At 36.3% G+C, this 16,669-nt stretch overlaps 1 protein-coding gene across 12 annotated transcripts in view; it reads right to left on the minus strand.

Annotated features, from left to right (window-relative positions):
• Positions 1-16,669, minus strand: part of Ric8b (RIC8 guanine nucleotide exchange factor B) — a 114,256-nt gene that overhangs the window by 21,180 nt on the left and 76,407 nt on the right. For all 12 annotated transcript variants that reach the window (XR_007347380.1, XR_007347379.1, XR_001503221.2 and 9 more), the window contains 2 exons: positions 15,924-16,068; positions 8,420-8,564 (listed from right to left, as the gene is read on the minus strand). Coding sequence is in view for 7 of the 12 variants with exons in the window: in XM_048802580.1 (XP_048658537.1) it covers positions 8,420-8,564; positions 15,924-16,068 (290 nt within the window). In the remaining 5 variants the exon portion in view is untranslated. The remainder of the gene's footprint in view (positions 1-8,419; positions 8,565-15,923; positions 16,069-16,669) is intronic.

Consider the following 16,669-nt stretch of genomic DNA (forward strand, 5'->3'; position numbering starts at 1 on the left):
CTGAGTCTTGGACACAGACAATTAATGCTTTAAGGACACTAACTGTGGTGAACATTTTATTGAGTTTATATTTATCATAATTTCTCCCACCTTGTCTTTACTCCCCTCTCCATCCTCCTAGCATTCCAATCCTATGATTATTAATGTCTTCCAATCAGGTGACAGGAAGCATCTAAACTCTTATCTTTGGACACTTCATCATGCATTTTTAAAATTATTATATTAAACCACTGGATGAACTGACAGCAGCTATGGGCCTAGAGACAAAAGGATTAAGACAAACTAAAAAGGTATGAGCAGATGAATACATGTGTAAAAGCTGAAATAGATTTCAAGTCTTTCACTCTTTTTCAAATTGTTTCCATTTTTGGTCAACAGCAACAGTACTAGGTCATTTAACAATAAAAAAGCCATTAAATGTTCCCTCAAAGGGATTGTGTTGAGCCTCAGTGATAAAGCACTTTGCCTAGCAAACTTGAGGCCCCGGGTTCCATTCCCAGCATTGGGGGAAAAATCCCCTTAGCTACATGAAAGTTAACTTCAATTTCTAAAGTGTGGCTTAAATTTTACTCAGAGCATTCTAGTAAAAGCAGCAGCTTTAAAGTCAAATCCCTACAGGGGCAAGGCAGGTAAGATGAAAGTGAAAGGGGAGGCTGTCAAGACAAAGGAAGCTGTGGCTCGGATGAAGCGGGCTGCAGCTACTCAATTCCAGCAGCTGGCTGTGACATGAGAATGCAGGCCCTATCAGAACTGCCATTTTTTCCAACAAGGCTTGACATCCACATTTTCATACGAAATATCTGAATTCTAAATGTTGGCAAATAAATAAATTATCCTAAGAAGCACTACGTAAAATAAAAAGCAAAAACAAAAACCACATAATCAACACTACACGAGTAAGCCAAACAAAACATGTTTACATAAGCTAAATCCAGCCTAGTTGCCAATAATTTATAACTTTTAGGAAACAGATCAGAGCTTTTGGTAAGTGGCATTTTGTAAGCCCAGACCAGGGAAGAAGGTAATAGGTGGGGTCGGAAAGGAGACAGTGTATGGGAATGATACTAAAAATGCCCATCCAGGACACTCCACACCCTATTCCCCCTCAGAATAACAACACAACAAACATTTAACCATTTCTTGTTTTTCTTGAATTCCATTCCCTGGCTACCACTCCTTAACTAGACGTGGGGCTTGATGAAGGTAGGAAACTGGATTGTCACAGAATCCTAATGCTGAGGAGGGGCTGACCAGCTAAAAAAATAACTCAGAAAAATGAATTAATTCAACAAAAATTTGTTACTGTTTGCCAGGCATTATTCTGAGGAACAAAAACAGATGCAAACAAAATCTATGGAGTTTATCTTCTAATGGAGGAAACAATAGATCTAAAGAATAAGGAAGCTTATGGCAGGAGGTGATAAGTGCTGTGAGAGAAGGAGCAACAGAGGCTTGGGGTGACGAGGTCAAGGCAGGAGCACTACTACCCTGAATAAGAAGCTGATACCTGAGCACAGACTTGAAGGAGGGAAGGCAATGACACCCAGTGACATTCCAGGAGGAAGGATCCTCAAGGCAAAGGCCTTGGGCAGGAGCATGTGTGGGGTGTTTAACAAATAGTGAAGAGCTCAAAGTGGCGAGGGCACAGCAAGAGAAAGCACAAGTATAAGCAGACTACAGCCAGAACTTTGGTTCTTAGTCACAGTAGGTACAGTCTGACATACATTTCCTAAGGACCACAAAGGACTACTGTGTTGAAAACAATGTCACAGATAGAATCAACAAGACCAGCGGGAGCTGGGGTGTAGCTCAAGTGGTAGAGCGCTTGCCTAGATATGTGTGAAGCCTTGGGTTCAATTCCTAGCACTGCAATCAAAAAACAAGCCAGCAGTGGTGCACACTGGGAAGGCTGAAGCAACAGGACCACAAGTTAGAGGCCAGCCTCAGCAATATAGTAAGATCCTGTCTCAAAACTTAAAAATAAAATAAAATAAAATAAAATAAGAAGGATTTAGCACAGTGGTAGAGAGCCCCTGGGTTTTATACCTAGTACCAAACTAAACCATACAAAAACCTAAGACCAATTAGAAGGTTATTAAGAAGACCCTGGAGAGTGACAAAATTTTAGTTTGGTAGCAGTGCTGGCAATAAGGGGTGACTAAATTCTGACTATGATGAACGTACAGCCAGAACTAACTGACAGATGTATGTGTATATTTACAGAATTTAAATGAATCAAATAGAACTTTGTGTTTTCAGGGATATCAGGGTGTATAAAGACCCATGTACTTTCTCTTATTTTCTGTTTTGATTACATCAAAGTATAGGGAAGCTATAATGAAGGTAAAACTCATCTCCCTTTGAAGGGCTTGGAGGCAGAATTCAGTAGCAGTTAAACCACAGTTCTGACTTCACACCCACTAGGATGATTATTACTGAGAACACAAACTTACTTCCCTCCAGAAAACAGCAAATACTGTGAGGAAGCAGAAAAAAGAGAAGCCCTGAACTCTTGGAGGGAATGTAAAATGGTATGGCTGTTTCTTAAGAAATTAAGCATACAACTACCATGTGATCCAGCCATTCCTCTTTTGGGTACTGATCCAAAAGAAGTGAAAGCAGGGACCTGAATGGATAATGGTACACTCATGTTTAGCAGCATTATTCACCATAGTCAAAAGTTGAAAGCAACCCAAGTGTCTGCTGATGGATGAATGGATAAACACAATGTGGTATACACATAGAATAGAATACTATTCAGTCTTAAAATGAAAGGAAAATTTGACACATATTACAATATGAGTGAATCCTAAAGACATTATTCTAAGTTAGCTAGTCACAGAAGGACAAAAATATGATTCCATGTACATTAGGTCTCTAGATTTCAGAGAGACAGAGAGAGATGGTGGCTACCAGAGGCTAGAAGGTGGGAGAATGGGTACAGAACTTCACTGGGGAAGATGAAAAAGTTCTGGAGATGGACAGTGGTGATGGTTAGAAAATCTTGTGTCATGTGTACTTTACCCCAAAATAAAAAGGCAAAGTAAAGAGAATAGTAAAATATACTCTGGCTACCTCAAAAAACAGCAGAATCCCTCAAACACAACAAGCTCTGGAGTCAGGCTAACGGACATATATGGACTCTCTGCCTTGGACAAGTTACTTGACTTCACTGATCTCACCTGTAAAATGGGAATAACCCTACCGCAAAGAGTTGTTAAAATGAGATAATATTTGTGAAGTTCTTAGAACAGTGCTTGGCACAAGTTAAACACTCAATAAATACCAGCTATTATTATTTGCATAGCTGAGGCACTTTCTGAGAAATAAGAAACAAAGACCTCAGATGATCCAGGAAGTAATTTATTCTATTTAGTTATCATTATGGAGACATACGTATAATCTTTATTCACTAAAGAAACTACACAACCGTAGGGCATGGCTGCCCGCTTCCCGGTCTTGGGGCCGCACATGTGGCTGGGATGGCTCCTGGTGATCAGCCAGGAGGCGGTGCTGTGGGTGGTGACAGAAAAGGCAGACCACCTACAGGATAGGTCCAGGACTCTTCCGCTGCCCTCGTGGACAGCTTGTGCCTTCCCTTAGGGAGTATGGGATGGGTGTACACGTGAACTTGCTCCACCCTTCTGACCTTTATTCTGATTGGCTTCTGTGCAGTAATATAAGCTGTGTGTACTTCCTCTATAAACGAGATCCGTCTCCCTGGTGCCTGATTGTCCTCTGGCAAGGGAGGGCTAGGTGGAGGCTGCCAGTCCTGGTCGGGGGGGCGTGCTTTCCCGGCTTCTCCTGCTGGTCAGGAGGAGACCGGNGGGGGGGGGGGGGGGGGGGGGGGGGGGGGGGGGGGGGGGGGGGCTAAAAACCCCGACACACAACAACTAGGGCTCTTGTGGAGTCTGATATAATTAAATTCACATATAAGATACTGTGAAGATAAACCAGTTCTTCAAAATGTCTCAAGTAATTTGAGCACTAGTGTATAAATGTTCACATTAATCCCACATTAAAGAAGTAGGATAAATTATGAAACCACATCCCAATCCAAGTCTTTGCATTAGATTAGCAATGGAAAGAATTAGGTAATATGGGTGTCAGATATTTATTATCAGATATTTATTAAATGTTTACCATGTATCTGCCACACAAACATAAATACTGAATACATTTACACGAATATTAAATGCATGTATGCAAGAAAGAAAAGCTCCAAAATGTCTTTTTAAATTATAGTACTTTATGAGGCTGGGGTTGTGGCTCAGGATAAAGCGTCAGCCTAGTGCAAGTGAGGTATTGGTTTTGATCCTCAGTACCAATACAAATAAATAAAATAAAGGTATCGTGTCCATCTACAACTTAATTTTTTTTTAAAATTATAGTACTTCAAAAATGTTTTCTATTAGGCTATTTGATTAAGAGTGCTATCCTTGCCATAAAGGGCAGAAAACTGATGGTTGTGAATCTACAGAAAATGAAAACTGGAGCAAAATTCAGCATTGTAGTTCAGCTAACACATCTGGTTAATGATGGTCATTAACCCAAATTATAATACAAAAGAAAACAGCTCAAATTTGAAATTACAAAATTGATATTATTGTAATAATCACAAAGGCTGGTAAACTTTTAGAACTGGTGTGCATGGCAGAAATAGTCATAATTTCATTTTCTTTTTTTTTGTATAGTATATAGATTTATTTATTATTTTGTCTGGGGTTTTTTCGTTTTTTCAAAGAGTTCTTACAGTTTATTTCTTAAGCTCAGTATTACGTATACAGACTATTTTGATATTACTATATATACTTTTTGTATGTTGAAATATTTATAATAAATATATATTTTTTTAATTTTTTATTGTGGGTTGTTCAAAACATTACAAATTTCTTGACATATCATCTTTCAGTGATCTGAATTTAGATGTGCTTCATGAATGCTTGCAGTAATAAATCCCAGTTCCTAGAGATGCTAATTAAATCCCATTATATATCAATTATACCATCACAACCCAAACTGGACAAAGAGAAAAATCATGGTTTTCGATTTACTTACTTCAAGAAAACTAAAAACAAAGAAATTATTTATGTAGCCCAAATATAATGAGACAACTATATTAGAACTTGACTTAAGCAGCATAACAAAATCTTGACAATTAAAAGGAAAAAAAGTATCTTGCCTTATGCTTAAGAAACCATCTGTATAGCTACTTCCATAGCTACAGCTGTGATAAATATAGTTAAGAAGTGCCCCTGAATTTGCTCAGTAAAAAGATTTTAAGCTTTGGATATAAGTATGATCTAATGTGGAGTTTGAATATCTGAGGTATCCTAAAGAGTCTGCCCACTTTTCCTTCAATAAACACATCTCTTTACAGTTCAGAGATATGTACCCTCTTGCCTGTATGTCTTCCATAAAGACTCTTTACACCTCAGACACCTGTGTACCTAGTCTGAAAGCCACTGTTCTAAAATGAGCCAAATGTCATTAAACACACATTCAATTAATGTTTAGAATGATGTAAAACCATGTCAGCCAGAAGGTAATGTTATGTCATGCTTTTATTTTTTTCTATACAGCTAAGGGGTCTCCATGCGCAGAGACATAGAAGAAATAGGTATAAAAGTTAGAATTTGGACATTTGGTTGCCCTTTGATAAAGGATCAAACTTCACTGGAAAGTGTTAACAAACCTGGATAGACATACACCAAAAACCTACGTGGCTCGTAATTTAATTCTATGAGTATATTTTGTCTAAATGTGCAAATTGCAGAAAGTCATTTCCAGTCCATTAAATACATTTATTTTGACACAAAAAGAATTGCTGTGATATTAGCTGTCTCCCATAGCCTGAATGTAAGCTCCATGCAATTCTGGGTTTCAGATTCCAATAAAGGATTACAGGTTACCTTGGTGCATTAATCAGAATCCACTTACATTTTTGACCACAGGACTAGGGCCAACTGGATGAAGAATAATTTCTCTGCTTCTGCTAATACTAGCAACTGTTGTGAATAAATGCATCATAAGAAAAGCAAACTAGATCTTGGGAACTCTGACTGGTGAAGGGTAATCAGGGGGTAGGAGAATAAGTAATCCTTTCAGATGCCGACTTTTTAAGCTTGACTAGATGAGTAAAAGTTTTTGTAACAAGTTCTTTGAGCTCTGTAGACCGCTCCCTAGAGTACAAAAGTCATCTTGCTTACAAAGTACTCTGTTTGCCACCGCTTTTACAAGGACCATTTGAAGAATTAACACATTAAAGGTCCCACCACACTTTTCATCTTAAAGAAGAATGATTTAAGAGAAAAACAGATGCAAACCTATCTGAAGGGAGAAGATATGATGCCACTTGGAAAACATTTATATTTGTAATAATCAATATTTAAGAGACACAATATTTGACAATGGTGATCATTCTGATCATACTATTACACTACTCCTGTGAACCGCATAAGCCAAGTTCAAAGGCTAAAAATGATTTCAGTTAAGATGTAAAGCTCAAGTATAGAGTCTTCTTGTGACATAGCCAAAACATTAACAATATCAAACACCACAGTTACTGATTTAAACAAAAGGTGCTCTAATGAAATCCTCTATGTAACAATTCTATTTCCTATACTCTTAGGAGAGACCCCAGTGTTCCTGTATTCTCTCTGAGCTCCTTCTTATTACAGTAGCATTCTGGTATTGCTAAGCATATGACCATGAGCATTATAAAAGACATCCACCAAATAAAATGGATAATATATACTGAGATGCAAAAATATGAGCCATCCATGAGTACCTCTTGAGTTTTCTGCCTTAATTGACTGTCCATATTCCCTGGGAATCAATGAATGCCTAATGTAATCTCCACCTTCATTTTAAAATGAGATGTTTAGATGGATGTGGTGGCATACACCTATAATCTCAGATACTCAGGAGGCTGAGGCAAAAGGATTGCTGGGACTCATGGGTTTGAGTTTGTTCTTACAGTGAGACCCCCATCTCAGAAAAAAAAATGGCAGTGGGGGTCATGAAAGTGAGACTTTTCAAGTAGGGTATTTTTACATGTCAAATGAAGAGATATAAATTAATATGGAAAAACAATTAATGGAATGGGAAAACCAAGAGCTAATAAGACTAACTTAGCATGATGACTTAGAGAAAGAAAGAATATGATTTCTCTATTTGAATTTGTAGTACTTGACAGAAATGCCCAATCTATAACATCTAAATAGTGGTAGTCTTAAGAACGTACTGTTTACAGTCACTGCTAGCTTCCCTTGTCCAAAAAGCTTTTTTTTCCTAAGACACATTCTATAAGATCCTAAAGAGTCTAATAGATAGCACTAGGAATGCTGAAACCAACACTACCTACTCAGACCTATTTTGCCAAGAAATAGGCTATTTATCTTATTGGGGACCAGTCATTTCTTTCCTCTTCTGAAACTATGTTACTTTTATGTCAACAGGGCATAATTTGTACATTAAAAAAAAAAAAACCCAAAACCAAAACAACTCCCCTAAAACCAAATTTTCAGATTATGATTGTCTATCCTTGATCACTTCATACTACAGAAGACTATCAATAGAAAACAGAGCACCTCAACATTACTGATAATGCCAAAAGGGAAGGGAATACCTTTTTAATGTTTTGTAATGGAATCCAGCAAAAACTGTTCAAATAATTACTAATGAATAGAAACTAAGAAATTTACTTGAGATAGAGGTTGACGGGGAATGAAAAGGATGGGGAGAGAGCAGAAGGAATGATAGGTGGTTTGTCTTGGAGTTTGGCAGGGCAGAGAATTAGTGATTTTAATTTGTAAGCACTGACTCTGACTTCATAGTCTCAGATTTGCCTTTTTAGTGCACTGACTTAACTTGTTAAAAAATGATCCATAAGTGTATGTTTGATTAGAATTCAATGTGGAGCCAGACTTCTTCCTTTGTTGCATTATTTTTTGACTTGTAAGAGTTTTTATGTAAGGGAGTTGATCATAATGTATGAAACTTAACATTTAGAGTTCTAAGAAAGACCGAAATATCAAATAACCAAGTTAAATTTGGTCTTGGTTAGAACATACAAAATCTCTTATGGAAAAGAAGGAAAATAGTAAGCAGTAATGTTTTTAGTAGATGACAGACTTCTAAAATCACCAGCTTTCTTAGTACTTGAGAGAAGATAATGAACATGTTGAAAACATCATGCAACTGAACATTTCTTGCAATATTATCCTTCCTCAATCACTTAAAGTCATTCTCTAAGGCACTCGCTATAAAACTGCCTCAAAAAACACCATTAAAAGGAAAGCTTCCAAATCCACAAGAGAAAAGAAACACTGGAAAATGAAAGACAAAGGAAGTGAAAGGCAAATAACCAACTGATAGGCACAGCAATAGTTAGGTGAAAAGAAACTTGATACTATACTTTGGTTTTGCATTTTTGTATTCTTCAGTGTCTGTATCCTCGTCCTCTGAGTACCAATTATCTCCTCTTCCTCCAGCCAAGAGGCCCCTGGCCGCCAACAGTCCTGCAGCATTCCCATAGCCAGTATATTTCAGCAGGCTATCCACTGCAAAACAGAACAGGGTTTTAGACAGGAGTTTATGGGTGCTTACCATCATCATCAACCACTCACACCCAATGTAGGGAGGGGGTGTGTGGAAGTGGTTATGCCGAACTTTCAACAAATTGTTTTATATGTTTTGAGGACTAAGAGCCTTTTTTTTCAGAAAAAGAAACTTAACAGCTGATCCAAACATACTTTTGGCAGAAGTGGGGCCTCTGTGACTGCTAGGTCACTGGTAAGGATCATGCTGCAATAATAAAGTTTCTGATCTTAAATCTTACATTTCTAAAATTCAGTTTAAGAGAAATCATAAGAAACTAGAAATAATAAAGGTCAAATTTGGATTTTACCAATATGGTATGTAATGTATTCTTTGTAAGAATAGGAGGTAAAAGGTGTAAGAAATAAGAAAATTAAGGATATTAGTAAATAAGTTAGTCTAATATACTACTCTAAAAAAAAAAAGCAACAATATGTAAACACAAGAAGCCCAATGAGAAGATAGGTCCAGAGCTAGATAGACAAGGTTCCAATTAGGACTCTACCACTTAGTTGATCTTGGGTAAGAGATCCTGCAACCAACCCACTTTTCAAATCTGTAGGAATGAAATAATAACCATCTACTCTACAAGTTAATACCTGCAAGGAATTTAGAAAAGCATCTGGTTAAATTCATTCTTTTTCTCTAGTAATACTGGGTAAAAGAATTATTTCAGGAACACCCCCCGCCCCCAAAAAAAACCCAAACAAAAAAACACCCAATGACTCTCAGTGGATGCTGGATAGGATTACATTAGAATTTAAAGAGGCATCATGTAACCTGAAAGCCCTCTGAATAAATCTGATATGCCCCATCTTGTGACCAGTGGGTCCCCAAGATAAAGTGATTTAGATAAATTAGTGAATCAGTAAACTAGGGGAAGAAATCAAAATTCAGTGTATATAGGTATTTTTAATATTCTTGGAGGTCAGACATGAACTTAATGCATGTTCAGATACAAAGCCATTGATGATGTAGATCACAGATTTAAACCAACATAGCACTGATGCTCTCACTGCAAGCATTGCTGATAAGGCTTATTTTCATTTTTACTTTTTTGTGCTGATCCCAAGGCTGTGTGTATGTTAAACACATGCTCTATCACTGAGCTACACTCCAGCCACAATCTTACTATTTTCCCCCCCCAGGCTTATTATTATTTAAATAAATAAGGATATTTAATGCTTCCATAAAAATAATATTCACTGAAATCATTAAAGTCTAAATTGTGGCAACACGAATAAATGGTTTAAATGAAATACTTAAAAACTAACAGCAATTTAAAATGACACAAAGCATTTAACTAAAGATTAAAATAGTTTAAGAACACAAACATGATGAAAGTCCAAATAGACTAAACAAAAGTAAATATAATTCCAAATAACTGCTTTTTTATACAGAAAATCCTTCTGAAAGCCAGTTAATAGTAAAAATGCCTGATATTTTAGTGAAAATATTTATTGTTCTTTCACTGGAGCAAACATGTGCCAACTCTGTGACAGGCAGTGTGGGTTACAAAGATGATTTAAGACACACTTTGCCTTCAAAACAGTTAAGGCCGCAGCCAATAGTTTAAAAGGCAAATGAACTTTTATTAAAGAGATAAAATATTTGAAAGTGGGGGTGAGAGGGAGAAAAATGGAATGCAAAATTCTCAATGAGAAGCACTGATGGAATGTTTGACGTTATTTTTTAGTCTATTTTTGAATAAACTATAAAATATCCTATTTGATATTGGGAAAGTAGAAAAGGAAAAATGACTGACCTTGGATATTAAGGTAAGCTGCTAAGACAAAGAAAAGATTTTCTGGTGGTCCTAAATGTACTCTCTTACACACACACACACAATTTATTCTTTGTCATAATAATTATCCATATAGTTATATAAAAATGTTACCGAAATGAAATAATTCAGCATTTCGGCAGAAAATTTCAAGTAGCATTTCACTACTCTTTTACCAGGATGCTAGAGGGTACTTTACGAACAGAGGCGAGCAACCAGGGCAGCACAGTGAGAGCTACATAGGTAGTCATGAAGAAAAGAGTGGCAAAACCAATCTCCCCAGATACCATTCTCCTTTCTCTGTATAGATCTTTTTCTTTCTGGTCAAATACTGCAACTTTTAGATATCCATACTAGTAGTTTTCTCTACCTAGTGTCCTTATTCCAGAGTCGCATTTCTCTATTCCTTATTCCACATAACTGCTCAAGACATCTTTGTAAAACATGATTCCTTCCATTACGGGCTAAACTCAAATTCCAAAACAGAGTCTAAAGGGCTCTTCATTTGGTGGCCTTTGCCTCTTTTCCAAATTAATCTCGTATACTGTAGACTTCTCACATCTTGAACTAGTCCCCCACCTCCCGGAATCTACTAGTTATTTTCCATTTCTTTGTATTCTTTTGCAAAGACACTCTCTGACTTTCACACTCCCTAATCATTCCTTCAGTCAGGCTACCATGTTACCTGGCACATTTCTCTCTTAGGGAACTTACTACAGTATAATGAAATTATTATTTTTTTTATATGGAGAAATACACAAGATGGCATACGTTCTAGACTGGATTTATAGAGAGCACAAATACTGCTCTTTTATTAAACATTTATGGGGCATTCACTTTCTGTAAGGTTCTTTGTTAAGCATGGGGGGGATCCAGAGATGAGTACAACATGATCTCTAGCTTAAAGAGACTTAATGTCTAGAATTCAAGCTCAACCAATAAAGAGTGACAACATGGCAAATGTCAAAAGTTTTAAAAACAGAAATAAATAAAACTGCCATAAAGGAAAGAATGTTTTACTTTGCTTGTGATGGTCAGAGAAGTCTTCAGAGATGAGGCTCAAGCTGATCTTCAAGGACACCCCATGATAAAGTTCACCTCATGATAACAAAAATGGGAAGGCATCCCATGAATAAATAAGGCATTTAGTATGATTAAGCAGAAACAGCTGTAAAATACACTATATAGGTAAACCATGATTTGGATTTTACTATGCCAGTGACAGGAAATCATTTAAAGTTTTACATGAGGGAATGACAAGATTATATCTGTTGATTATATCAGTCCCTCTGTTAGCTATGTAAAAGATAAAATGAAGAAAACCTGACTAGAAACAGATTTACTTAAATAGTTTAAGAAAATAATTTTAAGGGCCTGTACCAAGGTAACGGTGTGGGAACAGAAAGAAGGGGAATAAATAAAAGGGGTATTTAGGAGGTAAAATATATATGATGTGATTATTAATCTGCAGGTAAAGAAGAAATTTGGGGTAATCGTGGCCTTTTGCCTTTAGCGATTAAATAGAAAATGTGACTTTCCCAGAAAAATTGACCAAAGGATAAAGAAAATGTTGGGGAGAATGGTAATGGAGATAATGAACTCAACTTTAGACATTAGTTGAAGTCACCTGTGAGAAACTCAAGTGCAGATATCAATGAGCAGGTAGATAAATATGACAGGTTCAAGAAAAAGATTGGGGCTAGAGATAGAGATTTGGGAAGCTACTCAGCAAAAAGGCTGAAGCAAAAGCCAAGGAGAGAATGAGATTACTCAGGGAGCAAAATAAAGTGAGAATGAGACCAGAAGATGACTGTGGAGAGCACTGGGAATTAAATATGGAAAAGACAGGAATCAGCAAGAGAGACTGAAAAAAAGAAAAGAAATGGGGGGGGGGGGTCAATAGATAATCTAGAAGTGTGTGGTAGCACAGAAACAATACAAGTTGTCAGCACTGTCAACTGTTGAAGAGTTATAGGCAGATATAAAGATGACCTTAGAAATTGCTGGCTTTTACCAAGTTGAAGACTGAGTAAGGAAACTGAAAAGAAAAACAGATAAGTCTTACAAGATGCCAAAATCTGAAGGACAATGATATGTATGTATATAGTTTGAGGAAAGCACATGGGGAGAATAAAGAAAAAATATATAGAGTAAAAACTGATGAAGCAAAGCTTCTGCAAAGACAGGAAGAGAAAAGATCAACAGGAAGAGAGAATATTTAGCTCCAAGCTAGACACCTATTCCTCTGAGACTTAAGTGGAGATTAAAGTAAATTTGTAAGTGTGGGGGGCTACATGCTGAGGGAGTTGAAGTCTAATCTCTGAGCAAATACGTTAAAGGGGCGGGGGGGAGAACCCCACCAAAGTAGGAGACTATTTTCACAAATTATTTTCTTTTGATTAAACTACATAAAGTCTATCTTTAGGTTCCCTGTAGAAAGAACCCAATTTGCAGAGTGATCCTAAAAGTTTAGTTATGGCAGGGTTAACAGAACAAATTGGTGGCACAAGCACAAAGTTAGCCTTTTGGCCACTATCAGCTGGAGATGCCACTTTGCCTGGCACAGATGAGTATTTAAGACACCTGGAAGGTTCCTTTTGTGCCTAATCTTCCATAAGATTTTGCATGCTGTATCTCATCTTATTTTAATTTCCTTCTTTACTTCTATTCTCTGTGTTCCTAACCCAATTTGCTTACTGCTTACAGTCTCTACCTTGCCGTCTGAGCTTTGAGCATTGATCAAAGTACCTTCCTTCACTTTCAAACTTAGCTATGCCTATCCTAAAGAGGAAAGCTCAGTTACTCTGACAAATTATTTGAAATCTATTTCATTTTGATAGTCTCTCCAAACCCAACTTCCAAAAATCTGATGATTTAAATTGAAGGTAGACTCTTTCTTTTTTTCTTTTTTTTTTTTTGGCCCAAAGTTTTACATTTGAATTAGCTGACATTTAGAAACAGATTTTATGTAACAATCCAGTGTTCTAGTTTCTCTTGAAAAACTTGGAAGATCTGGTAACACATCTGATTGTTCATGGTAACAGTTAAGTTGAAGTTGAACTGCAACATCCCTTTTCCAACCCCCTAGTGTCCCCACTGTCTCTCCAATAGTGAGTTGCTGGAAAGTATCAGTTTTTATTCATCATCTTATATCTATTAGTCTACCTGGTTAACTTTTTTCTTTTTTAATTTTTTTTTGTAATTGTAGATAGACAGATGGACAGAATGCCTTTATTTTATTTGTTTATTTTTATGTGGTGCTGAGGTTTGCACTCAATGCCTCACACATGAGAGGCAAGCGCTCTGTCACTGAGCTATAGCCCCAGCTCCCAACTGGTTTACTTTTATCACTAGCCTAGCTGCCATAGGCATTTGAGTCTGTGACTCCTTAGGGCAGAGACCCGTTTATCTTATGTATCTCAAAAATCCCATGGTTTAGCTCAAAAAATATTTTTGAATGACTGGATTTTTATTCCAAAATAATACATCTATACACCTGTGCTAATGTGGATTTGCTTTTGGGCTCAAAGTCACAACTACAAAATACTGGGTCCATAAGGGAATAAAGCCAACCATTTCAAATGGAAGAAAAATTTATAATAAATGAATATACCACATGTGCTACAACACTAACTCATCAGTAAGGTGATTATAGTTATATATATATTTAGTTATGCATTTAGTTAATGCAATATTTAGACATAATAATTGTAGGAGAAACACACTTCATTTTAGCCTTTAAAAAATTTTTTTTATAAAGTATATAAGGGATACATGTTCCTTGTAGAAAAATTATAATACAGAGAACTAAAAAAGAAAAAACCCACCAGTAATCTTACTACTCAGAGGTAACAATATCAATAATAAAATATTATCACATCATATTAATTATAATATCTTGACAAACCTTATTATTTATTTTTATTGTGGCACTGGGGATTGGAACTAGGGACACTCTACCCCTGAGCTACATTCCCCAGCCCTTTTTTATTTTGAGACAGGGTCTCACTATTTTGCCCAGGCTGGCTTTGAACTTGTGTTCCCTGCCTCAGGTTCCTCAATCATATTGATTATAGGCATGCACCACCAGGTCTGACTTTGACAAACCTTTTTCAATTAACAGGTACATTCACAAGTGCTTTAGATTTATGTACATACACATACTTAAAAAACAGATTTTTGATCTCAGAAAAATTGATTCAATTTAGTCAATACTTATAGACAACTTGTATATACAAGACATTATGATAACCACTTTGTTCCAAGATAATAATTCAATCTTTTTTCAAAGCCATCAAGGAAGAAAACTGTTCAAAAGAGCAGAAGAAACTGAAATAATATTAACCTTAGAGGGTTCTTTTGAAAATAACATGACTTATGCATAGAATGTCAGGCACATGATACCTCTACTTCATAAGAGCTATGCTTATTACCATTAGGATAACGATCAAATCATGTTGCTAGTACATATCTGAACAGGAACTTAAGTATTCAGATCAATGTTAGAAATAAAGTTGAGAAATGCAGTTGACTTAAGAGTTTTAGAGAAGTGCACTTTTTTAAAATATATATTTTTTAGTTGTAGGTGGACACGATATCTTTATTTTATTTTTATGTGGTGCTGAGGATCGAACCCAGTGCCTCACGTGTGCCAGGCAAGCACTCTACCACTGAGCCACAACCCTAGCCCCGAGAAGTAAACTTTTTCATCTTCAAATTATCTATCTCATAAAACTTGAGTCTTTCAAAAAAATGGAATAAAAAATATGCTTATGTGGGATTTTATATTAGGATATTTATAAACTAGAAGAAAGAAATACATGTGAGTATCTGAGATCCTTTATTTAAAGAACCAAAATTAATACAGAATATTGAAATTAGCTGAAATTTTCTGGGAACTCCAATTTTCTCCTCCCTAAACCTCTTTTTTTTTTTTAATTGTTCTTTTTAGATATACAGGACTATAGAGTATATTTTGACATATTATGCATACATAGAGTATAACTTATTCTAACTAGGATCCCATTCTTGTGGTTGAACACGATGTAGCACCTGAATTATTATACAGACTTTTCATAATGGCTCCAGGTCCTGCCCCATCAAGATTAAGAAGTTTGCGTTAAAGATACAGAAAGTATAAACATATGTGCTTGGCAATGTATCTGTCTGGGTGTGTCTTAATGAATTCAGAAGCATATAAAATGCTTTTTAATTTTTTGTTTTTTGGTACTGGGGATTAAACCCAGATTCACTTTATTACTGAGCTACACCCAAGCCCTTTTTATTTTGAGATAGGGTCTCACTAACTTGTTATTCTCCTGCCTCAGCATCTCAAGTAACTGGGATTACGGGTGTGTGCTACCATGCCCAGTTTATAAAATGTTTTTAAATTGTTTATTTATATAATCTTCTCGGCCCCTCTAATATGTTAGATAGTAAGCTCTGGTCAGGGTGGAAAAAGATGGCTACTACCAACAGGAAAATTTCTCAAGTTCCCTCCAAAAGATAAAAAGCAGGAGGCAAAGAGAGTTTAACCTACCTCTCTCTTTGCAAAGGACAAAAAGGAATTCAGCAGCAATTTGCTTGACTCCAAGGTCAACATGTGTCATGAGGCGCACCAGCTTATTTCTCACAGTTGAGCCAACTTCAGGTCGATTTGTCACATCCCTCAATGGTGGTAAAACCTGATGGCACAAATGAAAAAACCATCATCAACTGAGGGTACCTGAGTCTTTGAGGATGGTTGGTCTTGCAATTGGTCGGTCTTGCAATATTTACTGGGCTTAATTTTATAAGAGTGAAAAAATAAACAAATATATGTTAGCTTCCAAATAAAATTAAACAACAAAAATAAAACAAACTTCAAATAATTTGATGCCTGTAATGAGGCTTCATTTGAACAGCAGCATCTCTGCTATATCACCAGGGTCTCCTAAAAGCATTTCCAAACTTTTACTCATCTCAGCACCTGGAATGCTGTTTCTTGCCCCTATCAAAATCCATTTCAAAGTCCGATTCAAGTTTCTCCTTTGTCCACAGAAATTTCCTTAATATCCAGAGTCATATTGATTTCTTCATTATTTTAAGTCTGAAGCATTCACTAAAAAACTACACTTATGCTTTCTTGATGTTTATAATAAAAAACTGGCTATTATGGGTTAAGCTTCCCTAATAAGAAAATCTGAAGTGCTTCTAAATCCAAAACTTGTTGAGCACTAAGAGGATGCCACAAATGGAAAATTCCACCTATGACAGGAAAATTGACTTCATGTGACAGATCATAGT

This window comes from Marmota marmota, unplaced genomic scaffold (assembly GCF_001458135.2).
Source record: "Marmota marmota marmota unplaced genomic scaffold, marMar, whole genome shotgun sequence".
In the NCBI taxonomy this organism is placed as follows: domain Eukaryota; kingdom Metazoa; phylum Chordata; class Mammalia; order Rodentia; family Sciuridae; genus Marmota; species Marmota marmota.